This window comes from Desmodus rotundus, chromosome 1 (assembly GCF_022682495.2).
Source record: "Desmodus rotundus isolate HL8 chromosome 1, HLdesRot8A.1, whole genome shotgun sequence".
In the NCBI taxonomy this organism is placed as follows: Eukaryota; Metazoa; Chordata; class Mammalia; order Chiroptera; family Phyllostomidae; genus Desmodus; species Desmodus rotundus.
The window spans coordinates 114754965-114775737 of NC_071387.1; the positions used below are offsets into that span (position 1 = coordinate 114754965).

Here is a 20773-nt window from a genome sequence, read left to right on the forward strand (position 1 = left end):
GAGAGCTTTACCTAGATCCTGAAGGCTTTCAGATCCACATTTTTAGCTATTAGCCTCATTCTCCCATTCTGCCAGCACCTCAATGTAGCATTTCCCAAATACATACTCCTCCCTACTTCTCCTTTGTTCCTAATTAGCCGGACGGTCCATCCAGTATCCCAGACACAACCTCAGAATCACCGTTGCCTCTCCCCACTCCCTGTTCTTCCCGTCAGTTCCCTGCATGCAGTCTCCCCCACCCCCACTCCTCCAACTTGGCCTTCCTCTTCTGGTGTCTAACCTGACACCACTTCCTGGCCCAGTTCTGCCCCTCCCTTCCAGCCTGTGCACCTTGACCCAGCTGATCTTTGGTAGGCAATGCGGATGCTCTCATTCCCAGATGTAGACACTTTCCACTGATTCCAGATCAACGACAAGTTGGGGCACATCCTCTCCTCCCACAGGCCAATGCTCAATCCAGTGTAAAGGGAGGGCAGGCTCTGCTCCTAACCATCCTCCATCCTTCCTGGTGTCCCCTGACTGCTCAGGCAGCTCACTTCATCTTTCCTTGTGGCTTGTTAGAACCCTTCTCACTCTTGAAAGCTCACTGGCAAACCATTGAGAATTTCCTAAATGGAGCTTTCGCTCCCACCTTCATCTTGCCTTAGCACGAGGCTTTTAGGCTAATCACAGCACCCACCTGACTCTGTGCTGGGTAACAGATTGCAAGTGCCCGCAGGGAAAGCCTACGCCTTATTTATCTCCTGTTGCTCCACAGTATGTGGCCCACTGACCTGCTCCATTGTAGATATCCTTTTGGAATGTAGTTAACTGATTTGAATGGAGTCTCAGACATTTTTTTCTTCTTCCTAACTTGTGTCCTTGTTACCCTTCAGAGCTCATCCTTTCTTTCTGTATATTGTTTACCTTCCTTTTATTTTACAGTGATTTTTGTTATTATTTTATCTCTCTGCAGAAATTTCAGCTGGTTGGTTTTAATGAATGTTATATAGTCCTGGCCCTCCTGCAGCTTCCTGCCCCAGTTCACGTTCATTACTTTGACTTACATAGCAGTGGAAAGCAACAAAATCATAGTGGGTTAGCTGCCTGTACTTCCTGCTAAGTGGATCGTGATATTGGAAGGCTTCCGGAGGGAGAATGAAGCCTGGTGGGATTGAATTCCATTCTTTAATTCTATGGTTACTTGCATATTCAAGATTGGTTAAAAAAAAATTAACCCAATAAAATTTTTGCAGTCACATTCTGTGCAGGTCTGAGAAGTTGCCCACCCTTTCTTTGGGGGCATGTGAATCCAGATACCCTGCCAGGCCTGGGCAGGCCTCTCTCCTTAGACCAATTCTTTTAGGTGGAAGAGATTTCAGATGCCTGGGGGGTTGTGTGTGGGAGACCTGTGTCCACTGAGGACTGACCACCAAAGGAGAATTACTGAGACCCTGACTGCAGGCCAGTGGGAATTTGGGGAACAGATAAATGGCTTTCAGGCAATGGTCTTTTGCATTAGAGCTCTTGAAGGCCATCTCTCCCAATCTCCCACTAAAAGCCTTCCTAAATGCCCAGTTAGGAAAACATTTTCCCTTCTCACACTTTGCAAAGAGGTATAAACCTATGCCAGGACTTATGTTGGAGTCTCTGACGCAGAGGGGCGGGGTACAATATGCAGGTTAATGTCAGGATTCCAAGCTAAGGCCCCATGCTGGGGTCTCATACTAGGGGCACAACCTTGATCTAGTTGCTTTTAACCTCTGTTTGCCTGAGTTTTCTCATGTGTGAACGTGGAAGGGGAGCACCTGTTCATAGTTTTGGGATAAAATCAAAGATAATAAACATAAAGCCCTGAGATCAGTGTCTGGCATAAAGTAAGTGTTAAATAAATATTTCCCTACTTTTATTATTACTCTTTTAAATGATTAAGAAAGGCCTCTAGAGGTGGACCTGAGATGCAACAACTAGATCAGAGAGAGCAGTGTAGATTTCACTTCACCTTCAGGCACCAGGCAGCCATGGCACCGCCTGGCCAGGGAGACTGGGATCAGGGGAAAGAGGGTTCCAGACAGGGCTCATCGTGACCCGGCCTCCTAAGAGGCAGCAAAAGCACAGGCAGACAGCTGGGTTTGGAATCCCAGCTCAGCTCATTGCATGAGCTTCTGCAAACTTCTGAACCTCTCTGTGCCTCAGTTTTCTCATCTGTAAAATGGGCTGCTTGGAAGAAGCCCATTAAGTGAACTAGTGCATGGAAATGTTTTTAAATAATGCCCAGCACATTGTGAGTGCTTTGTAAATGTTAGATATTTGGTTATTCAACTTTCCAGACCTTGCCTTAGCCTGGAAATGGTTTTCCTATATGGGACTTAGTGAAAAACCTCTCTCTGAGATTCTATTTATCTCAGTTCTCTTGAGTTGGATGGAGTGAGGGGATGGAGATGTGGGGGCAAGTGTTCTGGGACCAGGGTTGATAGCTTGTAGAGTGTTCCCAGTTCTGTTTGTCTGTTTACTACGAACTGCTGGAGAGAGCTTCTCTTCACACTAAACCTGAAGACAAACCGGTACTGTTGGTAGAACTGGTGTCAGGCTGTGTATTAGCAGGAGCAGCCTTCATTCATGGAAGGTATGCAGACAATGTGCTATGTGCAGGAGTGAGAGCTGAGAAAACCCTGAGAGAGGTACAGAGATGAGGGGGCCCCACCCTGATTATTTCTCCAACTGTGGGCCTGCAGGAATCTCCCTTTGCTCAGTGATAGTTAAAAGGGGGCAGTGGGAGCAGCGATCGTATTTTGACCAATAAAAAAAATCTGATGTTCTCAATGTCTTCTGCTAAATAGTTAGGAACAATCCTCCTGTGAGCTAAACCTCTCCTCCCAGGGGCAGAAAGCCTCTGCCAAGCCACCTGCACTCCTGCACTGCCGTTGGCGCTGCCCATAGGATCCCCAGCACTCCCCCCCTCCCCGTGCTTCCCCTCTGGCCAAGACCAAGTCATGAATGAGCCGCTGTGTTAGCTGGCGCCAGGATAGAGTTCTGAGGCGTTGTTTCTGCTTGTCAGCTTCAGGTCTGGTGTTCTCAGCCAAGGGCACCATCTGTGAGCATTCCTTGATGACTTTGACCAGAGTTCCTTGTGGACCTTGAAACACACTAGTTCCATGGTACTTCATTCCCGTCACCCTGGGGGGAGGTTTCAGAGAGGAGGGTGGTCTGTCCTCCTACCTGGAAGGTGAGCTGCTCAAAGACAGCCTCGTTTTCCTGGCACTGGGAAGCAGGTGTTTTGCCACATTCTGTGGCCCACTCCCCTATCAGGATCCTGATGGAGAGATAGCCGTGCCCATTACCATGGTCAGGAGCTTGAGTGACCCAGCCTGGTAGACATATTTTAGTTAAGGTCTCATGAAGTCTTCATGAAAAAACAATCTACGTCCTTGGGCTGCTAAGCCTTTATGAACTGTTAGACCTTGCCATGGGTAACAGAGAATTGGGATAATTAATGTTCACTGCTTATGGACCAACACTCCAGAGGGAGGAAAACCTGGGGAAAGAGAACCACAGTACCTGGGACATCTTCCAGGCCAGCGTTTCTGGACCTTTTTCTTTTCTTAATAGCCACCCCACTCCCAGGAGCCTTTTAAGACATGTGTTTCCCTAGTCGCCCCACCCTCATGAAATTGTAATAGCAAAGATACACTGCTTATCTGTGTATGTACTGTGGCCCCAGGAGGGCCACAAATCATTGTAATATCTGAGATTTTTTTCATCCCTGAAGAATCACTTTTCACTTCATTGAGGGTGATGCTGTCTCTACTGAGGATGCATATTTTAGTCTGAAACTTTTGGTCTTCCAGCCCCAGCTGTAACAGCAGGGGTGACTTGGGGTGAGCAGGAATAGAGGAAGACCAAATAGGAGATGGGCTGACTCCATAAAAGAAGCCATGGGCCTGAGTCTACAGGAGCTGAGCAGGGCTGTTGCAGGGCACTGTGGACACATTCATTCATTAGGCCACAAGGAGTCGGAGCCAACTCCATGCCGTGTAACACAGCACAGAGGGTTAGTGCATGTGTATGACAAGTGTGCCTGTCTGAGATTTGGAGCCACATAGAGGCAGCTCAGTGTGAATTCTAGGAAGACTGGGCCATTCTCTTTCTCCAGCTTCCAATTTTCCACTTTCACAAACACTAGATGACTATCTTTAGGCAAGCAACTTAGTCTGCATTTAAGATAATTTCCTTGATTTTTTAAAAATTAAAAAGGAGAATTATGTCAAAAAGAAGCAGCATGTTACAGCACTTAAATACTCCTAGTCAATATCCAGATGAGTATCCCATGGATGCAGAAGAGAACCTATCTCTTCCCTGGACCTCTGTCGGGATTTCACAGCATACTTTTTACAAGTATTTGCTAATTTGAAAAGCAAGACGGCAACTCCTTGTTGCTTGAATTGGCTTTCTTGTGGTAATCAGTGAGGGGGAATTTTTCGATCCCTTTGTCTTGTTGAAGGGTGAAAGGTGAATCAGTTTCCTCTCAGGGGCCCACTGACTGTCCCACCCGATGTGGCAGCTGCATCTGTTCTTTCCCGCTGACTTCTCCCTTAATCTTCTAGGAAGTTTTATCTGAATTATTGATATCTTGATGGTGACAGCTGCTTGGATTTTTGAAATAGGTTTTGAACGAGCACTCTTTAAAGACAATTACTCTCTGGGGATGGACCAGTTTGTCTGCACTTTGGCAAACTTAGATGCAGACACCTGGGCTGTCTTTACTGCTGGTGGCCAGGATGTGGTGAGTTCTTGGAGGAGACTCTCTCTTGAGCAGTTCTAAGGATTGAAATGCCACACCGAAGAGTCACTGAGGCTTGGGTAATTACTTAAAGGTCTGCTTTTGTCTGGCTCAAGTTCACCTTTTGGTCAGTGTCAGCTCTGGCATGAAAGATCCCATGGATGCTGAACTGAGCAAAGAAAAAGCAAGAGACAGTATCCGTTCATTCCATAAGTACATACTGAAGGCCCACCATGGTGTTCACTATACAAAAATGGTGCACACTAGGTCCCTGACCTTGCAGGGCTCACAGTCCAGCGGGGAGATAGGCATGCAAATGGCTGACTGAGATACAGCGTGCTAAGTTCTATAATGGATGCACATTAAGTTAGGAGGAGAGATGGATACAAGTTTGGCCAACTTTCTCTAGTGAGATGAGGAAGGGTCAGGAAGAAAATGAAAAGAGAACATGATATTGAAGCTCCATCTTGGAGAACCTGATGGCGTTCTTCAAGTAAACATGAGGGGCAAGGCGTCTGGATGTACAGAGGCATGGAACTCCAAGAGAGCATGATATTTTTGTGCAAAGGTGGGGAGTGAAAGATGGCAAAAGTAACAGTGGGACTTGAAAGCTGTCCTGATGTGACTTCCTTATTTTCAAAGATGTCATTGATATAAAGCACAATCAGACCTATTTTAGGGAGGTAAATTCAGAATTGGCTGGAGGCTAGGGTGGAGGTGAGAGCATGAGGGCAGAAAGCAACTCTACTAATAACATTGTAATTATAACCAGGCAAGCGAATTCTTGAAATCATTTTCCCACCATAGTCTTTGGAAAGGAAGTAGCAATTGGATTAACAAGGAAAATAGAGCAGCCACAATTATTTAAGAGATGTATTCAATAAAATGTGGTGACTCCATGTATATGTGAGTAACAAAGGTGAAGGAAGAGATAGGGATGAAGCCCCCGTGTCTGTTGTGGACAGCTGGGCAATTTGAGGTCCAGGAGGTACAGCAGGTGTGAGGTGTGACCATTTAAGTAGGAGGTGCTCCTTGAGCATTTAGATAGAAATGCTGACAAATAATTAGGAAAAATATGTAGTATTGGATGTACTAATACTTGCCAATCATTTCTTGTGTTTCTTTTGGTATTTTAAGAATGTTGCACAATTTTCAGTAATGCTACTAGTTATTTGTTGAGGTGATGCCAAGGAGAAAAACATCGAGATGTTTATTTCATGGGGTACAGGAGGTCAATTTCAACTAATTTTCTACTTATATTCTCATATTTATATCTTCTCTTTCCAGGGGATGGCCAGGTGGATTTTGATGAATTCATGACAATTCTTGGCCCCAAACTGGTGTCTTCAGAAGGCCGTGATGGTTTTCTTGGAAACACAATAGATAGCATATTCTGGCAGGTGAGTAAGAATTTTTTTAAAGATTAAGTTTAACAGTAAGCATGTGTCTAGGACAAATTATTGACTCTGAGTTCTTGGGCTTCTGCACAGCACATGAAGATCTCCTCTGGGCTGGAATGACAGACACTCCTTGTTGTCTAAATTAAGTCCATACTAGGTCCTGTGTTCCTTGTCGTCTAAATTGAATCTGTACTTGGTCCCCTGAACAAGAATCAGAATTACTCTCGTTTAAAGGCTTGGAGGAATGAAATATCCCCCTATTCTTTCCTTTTATCAAAAAGAGCTTCACATTTTAAAGAAATGAGATTTCTGCACTTGTGATTTACAAAAGTCTTTTTCCTTGGGACACTTAAAAAGGAAATATCAGTATTATCTGAGCCGCGTTCTGTCCCTGCATCCAGGAGACCCTTGCTGAGAGGATGTCATGGTTATCTAGTGTGTTGGGATGCTGTCGATGCTCTTGTCCTTAATAGGGCAGAATGGTTTTACCTAAGAATTTGTGTTCAGTGCTTCTCAATTTGCTCCTATTTCTGTCTTGTAAAATCTCTTAGGAAAATTCCCAAAATCTAACTTTGAATTGTTAATGTGCTATGAATCATTAATCTTATAATGGGGCTATTATTTCTTGATTATGGAATTTGGAGAATGGGTTATCAATGATTATGTTAAAAATTGGAGTCAAATAATTTGACAAGTTGAATTGACTTACTGGTTGCGCACGTAAAACACCATTCAAACACAGCATGGTTTCTTTAATTTCCTGATGTATTTTTTTCCTTAACCAAAGATGTTTCTGTAACTTGAATAAGGATTGCAGTTCATACGTATCTTTTGTCTGATTCTGTTACCCATCTTGCATATAACCAACAAGTAGTGAGAACAGGTCATGTGCCCTGTACTCTAACAGTCACTGTGGATTTTACAAAAGATGTTTAAGACACAGTCCTGGCTAAGAATTTGGTTGGGGAAGCACAGTTAAGGACAAGAAAATAAAGGAGTGATTAATTGGTGTTATGGTTACTAGACCATAATCTCCTTGAAGCTGGGGACTTCATTGTCATGGCACCCTTGGCAACTGCCACTCTGCACACAGCAGGCCCTCAGTAACATTTTTTTTTTAAATAGAAAGTACAGAAGTTTAAGAAAGACATGTGGTCTTGAGGGGTCAGATAAAGCTTCAAGAAATGGGCCACTATTTCAAACCTTGAAATATGAGGGGGATGAAGTAAGCAAAAACAGAAAAGAGAGCGTTCTGGGACTGTCACAATGAGAGTTTGGAAAGGGCAAGACTATGAGTATAGGAAAGGCATTGACCCCATAACACAGGTGCCAGCGTAGTTTAAAGGAAAGACCTCAGGACTACTGGCAGAAGGGATTCAGGGACTGAGGAAAAAGAAGAGTTGAGATGAGTTCACCTCAAAGTTCCCAGCTCACTTTTATGGACAAGAATAAGACTATGGAGAAAAGAAGTCTTTGTGGAATTCTAAATTGGACATGTTGGATGGAAAGTGAGGTTCAGATAACCAAGAGAAAAAGGAAAGTCTGTACACAGCTGAAGTCAGGGATGGATCACAGGCAACAGACTGGGGCTGAAAACCTTGGGGTTCCTCAGAGCTGGTGGGTGAAATCCAAGGCAAGGGTGAGCTCACCAGGGGAAGATGCATAGAGGAAGGCAAGCAGAGAGACAAGACCTGTTCCTGGAGAATCCGTGGCAGGGGACCGTGAGATGAGGCCTCTGATCTCCACCCTGCACAGACACATCTGGGGAACACCATCTCCCCCCGCTGTGGTCATGAGCAGCCCTGATTCTTCCTCGAGAAGGACCTCCATGACTCTACTTGCCACGCAATTAAAATGTTTCACATTAACCCTTTGGGTATGACACCATGTTTAGAAAGACAGACAGGTAGAGTGCAGTGCCCTGGCAAAAATAAAAAATAAACATACAGTTAAGAGGGTAGAGAAACACCTCTTACTACCTTGCCTTCTTTCAACCCATGTGGATCCACTCTGGGTGAGCATTGGGTATTCTCTCCCTGGTTTCTCTTCTTCTCTGCTCCCCTTTATTCCCCACTTGGAATGCTTTCTACCCTTTGGTCCTGCCTTCAGGGCCCGTCTAGCCTAGAAGAATACTGAAAGGTCTTCCAGGCTCTAAGCATTCTTCTTGGCCCCCAAACTGGAGGTGGCAGAGCTGCTGGCACTTACAGCCTTGCATCTTCTGGGTTCTTCACAGTAGAACATCTACACGGTGAGGAAATGTTTCTCTTACAATAGATTGACTGCCTCTTCCGTAATTTGGATAGGCTATTATGCTCACAAAGCCTCTCTGTTTTTGTCTTATCAAAGACCCTTCTCCTCACCCAGGGTGAAAGATGGGATGGGGAAATGAGAGGAAAGGGGGGACACTCCATTCTGAAATATTTAAATGAGTGTGGGAATGCACAGACTTGTGGCTGTGGCTCTCCTCTTCTGCTCTTGCTCACTCAACTCAGAATTTTATGACTAGCAAAGGAGAACAGACACATCAATCAATTCTTAGTAGTTAGCTTTCTGCCCTTGCCCCTCCATCTGTCCATTCAGAGACAGTGAAAAATGGTACTTAAACATCTAGAGCATCTGGTTCTTCCTGGAAAAAAGTTCATATTTTCAGTGCTTGAGTGACTTTTTGGTTTAAAAGGACGTTGTGTGTGTGCATGCGTGTATATGCACATGTACATGTGTGTGTTGGCTTTGCTGCAGTGGGTGAAGATGGTATAGAAGAGGAGCAGCAGAAAGGCAGCTTACTGTGCTGGATATCCATAGTGACATCAGAGATATCAGTATTCCAGAAAGGAAAAGACCATCCATTTAAGACGCTCTGACAAGGCTTCCGACCAGGGATGAAGTCAGCTTCCTGTGGAAACAGAGTGGATGGTACACCTGGCAAGGTGCATTCATGATCTGTTTGCTGCTTAATTCATTGTAGCAAAAGCTAGTCATATAAAACAGCACTAAACGTTTACTATCTCACACAGTTTCTGTGGGTCAGGAATTTGCAAGCAGCTCGGCTGGGTGGTTCTGGCTCAAGATCTCTCATGAGGTTTCAGTCAAGATGTTGGCTGGGGCTGGGACCGTCGGAAGGTTTGACTGGGACTGGGGGGTATGCTCCTTCATGTCGCTGGCAAGGGGATACTGGCTGTTGGCAGGAGACCTCAGGTCTGGCCACGAGGACGTCTCCGTAGTGCTGCTTGAGTGTCATCAGGGCACGGCAACACTCACACCAATGGGTCCAAGAGAGGACGAGGCAGAAGCAACAATGGTTTTATGATCTAGCCTTGGAAGTCCAACTCCATTATTCCTGCATTATCCTCTTGGTTACAGATATCATTCCTCTTCAGGGTAGGAGAGGGCCCTGCTGGAGCCTGGCTACCACATAGGGTAAAGAATCTGTAACTGAGCTTCACTTTCTGATCCAACATTGCTACCACAGGCTTCCATTTCTCCCAGGCTTTGGTTTCCTCCTGCCTTAGAAGAAACCTGTGATCAGGGCTGTTCTTGGTGTTCTGAGAAGTGATCCTACCAGGCACAAGGCCCATCTTGCTAACAAATCTGTTTCCAGTGCTCCCTCCTTGCTGGCTTTCTAGCCTACAGTGCCCAGGTAAAAAAAATCAAATGGGATTCTGCAAAAACAGCTATTTATCAGTTGGTGCTAGTCCCAAGAGTTATGAGCTCCTGGCTCTTTGCAGGAAATTGGTATCAGTGAAGGCAGAATGTAACTGGTTACTAATGTAGCCTCCCTCCCGAAGAGGATGGTCTGAGGGCCATGCCACGGAGTCTCTATCCTCCCAGGATGTGAGGATCCCTTGGGGTGTGAGGCTCACATATTTCTTGGCAGCCAGTTCAGAACCTAAATGTCCGGAACCTCCACTGGCCCATATGCAAGCCTATTGTTACCATAGCTAGTTTGCTCCACAGCTGTGTGCAATGTCCATGACACTGTAAGTTACCCAAACTTAAAAGTGTGTGGGACACCCCTCCTCAGATTTGGTCCAGGTCAGGGCCTGTTTGTCACACTGGCTTCTCCAACAACAGATCTGCTCAACATCCTTCCCAGCTGTCTGCTCCTCCCCACCTGGTGGGATAGCACACAGTGCTGTAGTACAATACCCAGAGCTGCTCCCCAGGCATCGCTCCAGGCTTGCCTTCTGTCCCTCCACCCAAACTTCTGGCTCTGGTCTCATGTCTTCCCTGGCTTTCCATTTCTGCTGTGGTTCTCAACTCTTGCTTGCTGTCCTGTGGGAACATGGGTGTGCTGGCCCGAGAGCCCTGGCTGAAATGGGCGAGAAGCTGGACTTAAAATTTGTGACTCATGGGCAGTTGAGAGCAATTGATGTTCCATGTCCATGATATATGAGAGAAACACTACATGAAGCTACAGGCACAGGGTAATCCATACCTGGTTTGCATAAAAGAAGTAGAACAGAACATTGACAGTGATTTTTCCTGTATGGTAGGATGATGAGTGATCCTATCTCTCTGTATTTTGCAAAGTCTTGATGGGGCCATGGGTTACTTCTGTAACCAGAAAAAGAAACTTAAAAGAATATGCGGTCTCCAGCTACTCAGGTCTATAATTTTTTCACCTGTAAAACTGGAGATTACCTGACCCATGAAGTTGACTGTTGAAAAAACTTTCAGGTGAAGCAAACTTTTTTAAAAGCAGGAGAAATCATGTTCATTCCTGTGAGGCATTTGTTGCATGGGGCCAAGACATAGAAAATGCCAGGACCTTTTCTTCCTCACCCGAAGACATTCTTTCATTTCTTTTAGAGAGATAGGAAGGGGGGCGCAGAGAGAGAGAGAGAGAGAGAGAATGAGAGAGAGAGAGAGAGAGAAACATCTATCAGTTGCCTCCCACATTTGCCCCAACTGGGAGCAAACCCACAGCCTTTGGGTGTATGGGACGACACTCTAACCAACCGAGCCACACCAGCCAGGGCAGGCCTTTGGTTTTTTTTTTAGGATGACTTTTACAGTAGGCAGCATCTCTGCTTCCATCAGATCTGGCACCATAGCAGTGTTCTCCCCTCAATATTTTGTCAGTGTGCCAATCTATCAGAGTTTGGGATCCAAAGCTGCTGCTCCTCAGTTCCTAATCATCTAATGGAACCTAAATAGCTTTTAGCAGCGATGCCCATCATGAGGCTGGTTAGATTTACAGCAAGTGCTTGAATCCCCGAAGCGGTTTTACTGCATTTGAAACATGGAGGGTGGGAAGCATCAGTGTCAGCAGTGGGTCTCGAAGTGTGTTCCTGAAGCACCAGCAGCAGCATCGCCTGGGACTTGTTAGAAACACCAAGGCCTGGACCCCACCCCAGAAACTCCAGTGGTGGGACCATCAGTCTGGGTCACCATGAACCCTCCAGGTGACTGATTTCTTGCCCAAGTGTGACAGCCACTGAGCCACTGGATTTCAGTGCCCTGTCCTGTGAGGCAGGCAGGCATCTGGTCAGGCTTACTGGTCTGACTCAGACCTTGGTAATTTGATTTTCTTACAGATTTATTCATATTTATGAGTGCATTTGGTGTTTGATCTTTACAACACTGCAGGCATACTTTGAAAATATTGCGAGTTCCATTCCCGACCATCATAATAAAGCGAGTATCGCAGTAAAGCCAGTTGTGATTTTTAGCCGGTGGAGGGCCTTGAGTTCAGCTTGTAAAAGTGCAGCATGTGTGATGTGTGATAAAGTGAAGCACAATCGAACGATGAGTGCCTGTATGAGTTTACAGGGGAAATTACATGTCAATACGTAACTAATTTTCTAACATGGAAATGCCTTTCTAAGCATTAAAGCAATGGAAGGACTCATAAATAAAAACTACTAACTAATTAAATTAAAAGGACATTTCAAAAACTAACAAGCAGGAAACATACGGCAATTGATAGGCTAAGGCATACGTGAAGGGCATTGCTGAAGCAACACGGGGGGACCCCTTAGCATGGCAGAGGAGAAGTGGGATGAGGAGCAGCAGACAGTGGATACGTGCTCTCAGTAAACGTGTTCGCACAGTTGAAGCTCCCTGGGAATCTAAGAAACGTCCATTAGAATAGTAATTATATAACTTCTCCCCCTCCCCCCCCCCCCCCCCCGTGCGATTAGGAAAGAATGAAACACATGATAATACTCGATGCTGTCAAGAGTGAGATCAAATGTGCCAACCGGTAGAAATGCAAATTGTGAAATTTTTCTGAAATCTACCTGGAGATACTTTGCCACAACTTTTCAAGTGTTTCAACCTTATAATTAAAAACCATTCTAAGTTCAGGGCCCTATCATTTGAAATTAGTCCAAGATGTAGCAAATACTGTTACAAAGATGGAATATTGTGCAATTACTTAAAATAACATTTCATTTTACAGTCTGGAGAGATTGACTTCATAGTATAATTACATTGCTGTTCTACATCTATTATATATTCATATATATTCACAGAGGGACCAAAACTGAAGAAAATGGAATAATTTTGACGATACTTATTATGGGTTAGAATAAAGGTGAATGTAATTTTTTTCTTTATCCTTGTTTTTGTTTTCTGAAATTTCCGCAGTGAGGCCATATCTATTCTGTTATTTTCCATGAAGTTAACAAAATCTCAAATTAACAAAATCACTTTCTAAAACAGCTGTTTTCGGTGGTGGAAAACAGTGATTAGAGTTTCTCAGACATATGTCTTCGTATGGTAAACAGAGCACAAAGTCGATATGAGAATGTAAAAGCACATAACCGAAATTGCAGCCCCCAGCCCCCAGGAAGAGAGAAACTCTCCAGGCTTCTGGGCAGCGGTTGCCCACCCAGAGCTGCCGGGCGGCCCTCCACCGCGGAAGCCACGGGACACCCACACTGGCTGCAGTCCCCCAACACATCAGTCACCTCATACCCAATTAGTATGCCGAAACGCACATTTTAGAACATCTGAACTGATTTTATAATCAGGAACAAATGAATGTACAGTAATCTTTAGAATCCCTTCTAAGTAAATCCATGTCTGCTTCCTGAGTCTGTGGCTGGGATGGACTGACGCGGACTTCAGCCAAGAGGAGGAAGAAGTCATTGGTTATAATCGGGAAGTCCTGGTACCAGTCAGTGGCTTAATTCGTACCTCCGATAGAATCTTCCCCAGTGTAATGTAAAGTTATTTTCTTTCATTCGCTCTACTTACCGTCAGGGGTCTAACAAGCAAAGTGTGCATAATCTGTAGACTCTCAGAAAAATGTCGTTTTCATCCAAAGTTACTTAAATGAAGAGGACAGGAGAAAAAGGAAAAATGGTTGCATTGATTCTATCAGGGGTAGAATCTTGCATTCAGATTCAGGGGAGCAGGGAAAGGAACCAGGAAGGCATGGAAGCTGTAGGGACATCCTGGGGTCAGACAGACAAATCCTCCAAAAACCCTCAACAAGCAGCAGCCAAAGGCATGCTTCTGAAGGGGCCACATGTCTCCTGTGCTTCAGGGATGGTCTCTGGAAGACACTTAAATTTTTTTATTGAGTTATGATTGACATGTAAAAAGCTATACATATTTAATATATACAACTCAATGAGTTGGGGAATAAGTATATACCCATGAAACCATTACCACCATCAAGACCATACACATATCCATTTCCTCCCAGAGTTCCCTCCATTCTCTGTATTATTACTAGCATTACTACTACTGTTGTTATTATTTTGTGTGTGTGATAAGAACACGCTTAACATAAGATCTACTCTCTCAGCAAATTTGAAGAATGCTATATTGTTAGCTATAGGCAGGCACTCTGTTACATAGCAGATCTCTAGAACTTACTGATGTGACATAATTGACTGTCCAGAATCAAGACTAACAATGAACAGCTATGTTCCCTGAGTTTCAAACTGAGGGTTTTGTGGCTGTTAAGAAAGAGCAAATTGACACTTAGGGACGAGCTCTCTGTTTCAGGTCTCGTCAAGACAAGGAGCGTGGACATGATTTTTGTAGTAGGGGTACTCATCGGAGTGATTTAAGCGATGGAGTGGCATGTAATTTAGATGCAAACGACATCTTTGCTGCTCTGTGGAAGGAGTGTAGGGAGAAAACGTGGAAATGGGGACCCAGGGAGCTATTTCAGGAGTTAGAGAGACATGCAGATGGTTTGCACGAGGGTGGGAGCAGCTGAGGCAATGAGAAGGGACAGGTACAGGCTTTGTGTTGGAGGTAGAGCTAGTCACTGAATAAAATTGTGCTATTTTCATTACGTATCCATCACTACCATTTATACCTACAAATAGCCTTATTGGCCCATCCACTGTTTTTGCCTTGAATGCTCCTTTTTGGATATTAATATTAACCCTACCTCATATTTTTATTGCCTTTACTGGGCATATTCATACCCATTCTTTTCCTTTGAAAATTTCTACTTTGGTAGGTGTTTCTCTCTTTATAAAAATCATAGTGTCAGATTTGTCATTTAAATAGTGTGGTGTAATCTATTGGCAATCCTTTTATAACTGGTGTTTGTTCACAGTTCAGTAGTCCTATATTATTCTTTTTGGTTTTAAGCTTTGTCCTTTGTTTTCTGTCTTTTAGTATACTGATTGTTTTGTATGCTTTATCTTCTAAATTACATGCAAAGATCACTCTTCTTGCTATAATCATTTTACTGATTTTTACTTTTATGAAATATATATTTAAAATGATATTTGTCTGAATATTAAAGTCAAAAGAATACATAACTTCTGACTTTTCCTAAAAGGAAATTGGGCTTTCATTTATTCTGTCTTTTCACTTCCTGATTTCTGTTAATTTAATCTAGCGTTATATACTCTGGTTTTTAAAAAGTTTTATTGAAACTTTTATAGGATTCACATGCAGTTTTAAGAAATAATTCAGAAACAGCCCATGTACACCCCACCCAATTTCCTCCAGTGGTAACATTTTGAAAAAGCTGTAATACGATATATAAATGGGATTTTGACATTGATGTAATACGATATATAAATGGGATTTTGACATTGATAAATCCACCAATATTCTTCAGAGTGTCCCAGTTTTACTTGCACTCACATTCGTGTGTGTGCGCATACTTCCTGCTCCTCAGTTTTATTGTATGTGCAGGTTTACTTCTCCACCGCCACAGTCAAGGGGGTGGGCACTTCCAGCACACCTCACACCTTTACCTGCCCCCTGCTGCTGCAAACACCAGTCTGTTTTCCATTTCTAAAATGTTGTCATTTCAAACATTTTATATAAAAGAAATCATACAGCTTGTAACCTTTTAGCATTGATGTGTTTTTTTCACTCAGCACAATACCCTTGAGATTCACCCATTCATTCAAGTTGTTGTATATCAATAGTTTGCTCCATTTGAGCTGTGTATCAATAATAATATATCATGGTATGGATGTGCCACAGTTTATTTAACCATTCGCCTGTGAATGTACCTCTGCGCTGTTTCAAGTGTTTGGCTATTATGAATAAAGCTGCTATTAGCATTTGTGTGCAGGCTTTTATTTCATAAGAAATTGCCCAACTGTTTTTCAGAGTGGCAGTAATAGTTTACATTTTTACCAGCAACGTGTGAGTGATCCAGTTCTTCCATGCTCTCTCCAGCTTTGGTAGTATCATTCTTTTTATTTTAGCTCCTGGTAGGTGTATAGTGATGTCTTTTTAAAAAAATTTTTTTAAATATATTTATTGATTATGCTATTACAGGTGTCCCATTTCCCCCCCCACTCTACTCCATCCTGCCCACCCCCTCCCTCCCACATCCCCCCCCCCTATAGTTCATGTCCATGGGTCATACTTATAAGTTCTTTGGCTTCTACATTTCCTACACTATTTTTACCCTCGCCCTGTCTATTTTCCACCTATCATCTATGCTACTTATTCTCTGTACCTTCCCCCCCTCTCCCCCTCCCACTCCCCTATTGACAACCCTCCATGTGATCTCCATCTCTATGGTTCTGTTCCTGTTCTAGTTGTTTGCCTAGTTTGCTCTTGTTTTTGTTTTAGGTGTGGTCATTAATAACTTTGAGTTTGCTGTCATTTTTACTGTTCCTGTTTTTGATCTTCTTTTACTTAGGTAACTCCCTTTAACATTTTATATAATAAGGGCTTGGTGATGATGAACTTCTTTAACTTGACCTTATCTGAGAAACACTTTATCTTCCCTTCCATTCTAAATGATATCTTTGCTGGATACAGTAATCTTGGATGTAGGTCCTTGCGTTTAGTCTTCGGTAATGTAATTATGATGTGCCTTGGTGTGTTCCTCCTTGGGTCCAGCTTCTTTGGGACTCTCTGAGCTTCCTGGACTTCCTGGAAGTCTATTTCCTTTGCCAGATGAGGGAAGTTCTCCTTCATTATTTGTTCAAATAAGTTTTCAATTTTTTGTTCTTCCTCTTCTCCTTCTGGCACCCCTATAATTCGGATGTTGGAACATTTCAAGATGTCCTGGAGGTTCCTAAGCCTCTCCTCATTTTTCCGAGTTCTTGTTTCTTCATTCTTTTCTGGTTGGATGTTTCTTTCTTCCTTCTGGTCCACACCATTGATTTGAGTCCCAGTTTCCTTCGCATCACTATTGGTTCCCTGTACATTTTCCTTTGTTTCTCTTAGCATAGGCTTCATTTTTTCATTTGGTTTTCGAACAGATTCAACCAATTCTGTGAGCATCTTGATAACCAGTGTTTTGAACTGTGCATCTGATAGGTTGGCTATCTCTTCCTCGCTTAGTTGTATTTTTTCTGGAGCTTTGAAGTGTTCTGTCATTTGGGCCATTTTTTTTTTTTTGTCTTGGTGAGTCTGTTACTTTAAGGGGCGGAGCCTTAGGTATTCACTGGGGCGGGGTAATGCTGGTTGCTGCGCTGTGACGCTTCCCTGTGACGCTGTACGTGGGGGAGGGGCCGAGAGGGAGCAATGGCGCCCCCTTCACTCTCCTCCAGATTTCAATCTTTCACTCTGCTACCCACAATCAAACTGGGCCACTCTGGTGCTGGTTCCCGAGTAAGTGGGCCTGTGCACACTCTAGGCCCCTGTAGGTCTCTCCAACGACCTCTCCCGTAAGGCTGGGAGTCTCTCCTGCTGCTGCCCCAACCCCCACTGGCGCTTTCAATCAGAGGTTTGAGGCTTTATTTCCCCGTGCTGGAGCCCTGGGTTGCGTGGTCTGCTTCACTCCCTGCAGTTCGCCTGGTTTATCTATGTTCGAATGTGGGGCTGCGGTGTGCTACCCGCGCTCTGCCTGCCCTGTTCTCCGCCACTCTGAGTCCAGCCCTCTCGGTTTATCTGTGCGTGAATATGGGGCCACAGGGTCTGCTAGTGCTCGGACTGCCTGCCCTGCTCGTCCCACACTCTGCCAGTCTCGGTCCCGCCACAGCCACGCAAGTCCTTTCCACCCCGGTGCCCGTCTCCGCCCCTCCTACCGGTCTGGATGAATGTTTATTTTTTATTTCCTTGGTGTCGGACCCCCTTGCCGTTAGATTCTCTGTCAGTTCTGGTTGTGCGAGGAGGCGCAGTGTGTCTACCTATGCCGCCATCTTGGTTCTATAGTGATGTCTTATTGTTTAAGTTGCATTTCCCTGATGGATAATCCTTTCTCGTGCTTATCTACCATCTATCTGTCTTCTTTTGTTCATGTCTTTTGCCTCAATTCTAATTGCATAGTTGTTTTTGTTTCGTTTTACTGTTGAGATTTGATCATTCTTTATATATTCTAGGTACTACTCCTTTGTTAGATATGTCTTTTCCAGACAACCTCCTCCTAGTACATAGTTTATCTTTTCATCCTCTTTACCTAGGCTTTAGCAGAGCAAAAAAGTTTTTAATTTTGATGAGGTCCACTTTATCAGTTTTTACCATTACAGATCATGCTTTTGGTGTCAAGTCTAAGATTATTTCCTTAGCAATAAATCACAAGGATTTTTCTTTTTTTCTACCGAAAGTTTTTACACTAAGTGTATGTCTCATAATGAGTAAACATTTGTGGAAGGTGTATGGTTTAAGTCGCGGTTTATTTTTTCCCTGTGGATGTCCGCTTGCTTCAGCACTATTTATTGAAAAGGCTGGCCTTTGTGCATTGAATTGCTTTGACAATTTTATCAAAAGTCAGTTGAGTGTGTCTTTGTGGGTTGACCTCTGGGTCCCTGCTGGCTCCATTGGTCTATGTGTCTGCCTCTCTGCCACGAGCACACTGTTCTGATTACTGTTACTATATAGTAAAGATTCCTTCACATCAAGTAAATGACTCCTCCAAATTGGCTCTTTCACATCAAGATTGTTTGAGCTATTCTAGGGTCTGTGTGTTTCCATATAAATTGTAACATAAGCTTGTCTATGACTACTAACACCTTGCTAGAATTTGGATAAGAATTACACTAAGCCTATAGATGAATATGAGGAGAATTGATGGCTTTATTGTGTTCAGTTTCCCAGTCCGTGAACACAGTATGTCTCCTCATTCATTTCAGTCTCTTTGATTTCTTTCATCCACATTTTATAGTTTTCAACATACAGATTTTGCACTTATCTTGACAAGTGTATACCTAGGTATTTTATCTTCTTTGGAACAAATGTAACATGTTCATAGTTAGTAAATAGAAATGTGACCTTGTTTCTTGAGTTTATGAGATGATCAGCAAATAGAGACTATTTTATTTCTTCCTTTCCAAACTGTTTGTCTTTTACTGTCTTTTCTTACCTCATTAAGCTGGCTATAACCTCTATAACCTCCAGTATTGTGTTGAATAGCAGTGGTGAGAGTAAACATTCTTGGCTTATTCCAAAACTTATGGGGAAAGCATTGAGTCTTTTCAGCCTTTCAAATAAGTATGATGTTTGCTGTGGGCTTTTTGTAGTTGCTTTTTACTAGGTTCAGTTAATTCTCCCTTTGTTCTTGCTGAAAGTTTTTGTCATGAATGATCTGTGTCAACTGATATGATTAAATGATTTTCATTCTTTTGAAATGAAACATTTTCATTCAATGTTTTGCTTTGGTCTCAAGAAAAGTCACATTGTTTTTATTCCCAAAGTTATATATAGAGCCCTGACTGGTGTGGCTCAGTGGGTGTGACATTGTCCCATAAACTGAAAGTTCCCCTAGTTCCATTCCCATACAGGGCACCTGCCTGGTTTGTAGGCCAGGTCCCTGGTTGGGGGTAAGTGAGAGGCAACCGATTGATTTTTTTCTCCCTCTCATTCCCTCTCTTCTCCTTCCTCTAAAAATAAATAAATAAAATCCTTTAAAACATTTTTAAAAAGATTATATATGTAGTGGTCACTAAAAAGTAATAACCTTTACTACTAAGGATTATATACAGTGTTCCCTTATGGATTTGAACATAATTAAGATTTCTTAGCCCAAAGCTTCTTAGACTCTTTTTAATGTATTGATCTTTTTAAAATTTAATTTTAATGGTGGTTGACGTACAATATTGTATGAATTTCAGCTACAGCACATAGTGATTCAACATGTATGTACCTTACAAAGCAGTCACCACAGTAAGTCTGGTAATCATCTGGCGCCATGCATAGTTACTATGATATTATGAACTCTATTTTCTAGGCTGTACTTTACATCCCCGTGACTTATTTTATAACTCAGTGTTATATCACTGGATGAGACGGTGATTTTTCTCACTGTTGAACTTGCCTTGCATAACTGAAATGGATCTGACTTGGTCAAGGTGTATAGTTTTTTTAATACACTTTGTTGGATTTAGCTTCCTAGTACTTAGGAGTCTTACATCTAAGTTCATTAGAGATAATTGGTCTGAAGTTTACTCTTTTTGGTACCATTTGTCTGTTTTAGGCCTCATAAAATGATTTGGGAAGTATTTTCTATTTTATGGGAGAGATTGTGTAAAATTGGTGTTAAGTCTTATTTAAATGTTTGGTAGAATTTTCCACTGTAAATCTCTGGGCCTGGAGATTTCTTTTCCCAGGAGATTTTAAATTATGAATTTAATTTCCTTAATGCTTCTAGCACAGTTCAGATATCTATTTGTTCTGTTTGAGTTTCTGACAGTTTTCAGTTTTTAAGGAATTGGTCCAATTCTTTTAAGTTGTTGCATTTATGAATATAAAGTTGTTTGCAGTGTTTCCTTATTATCTTTTTAATGGTTTTAGGATATATAGTGATATTATAGTGATATTTATAGTGAAATAGTGGTATTTCATTCCTGATATTTATGACATGTGTCTTCTCCTTTTATTTTTTGTCACTCTTGCTAAAGTCTTGCAAATTTTATTCATTTTTTTCAAACTATCTGCTACTTTTGTTTCATTGAGTTTCTCTACCATTTTCCTGTTCCTAATTTCATTGATGTCTAATCTTTATTATTTTCTTTCTGTCAACTTTGTTTTGGTTTTTGTTTTTCTCTTGTTTTTCTAGTCTTTTCCTGTAGGAACTTATGTTATTGATTAATATATTATTGATTATATTTTCACTTTATTCAGTTCTGCATATTTTTATTAACTTTTGAATCATGGATTACTTAGAATTATGTTGTTAAATTTCCACATATTTAGACACTTTGCTAGTGTCTTTTTGTTACTGTTTTCTAGTTTTACTCCACTGTGGTCAAAAAATACACTCTGTGTGATCTCAATTATTTAAATT

The 20773-nt window shown here is 42.6% G+C and overlaps 1 protein-coding gene across 5 annotated transcripts in view; it reads left to right on the forward strand.

Annotated features, from left to right (window-relative positions):
- CALN1 (calneuron 1) overlaps positions 1–20773 on the forward strand; it is a 480999-nt gene that overhangs the window by 297636 nt on the left and 162590 nt on the right. For all 5 annotated transcript variants that reach the window (XM_053929788.1, XM_045204595.2, XM_045204596.2 and 2 more), the window contains one exon: positions 6047–6159. In XM_053929788.1, the coding sequence (XP_053785763.1) occupies positions 6047–6159 (113 nt within the window). The remainder of the gene's footprint in view (positions 1–6046; positions 6160–20773) is intronic.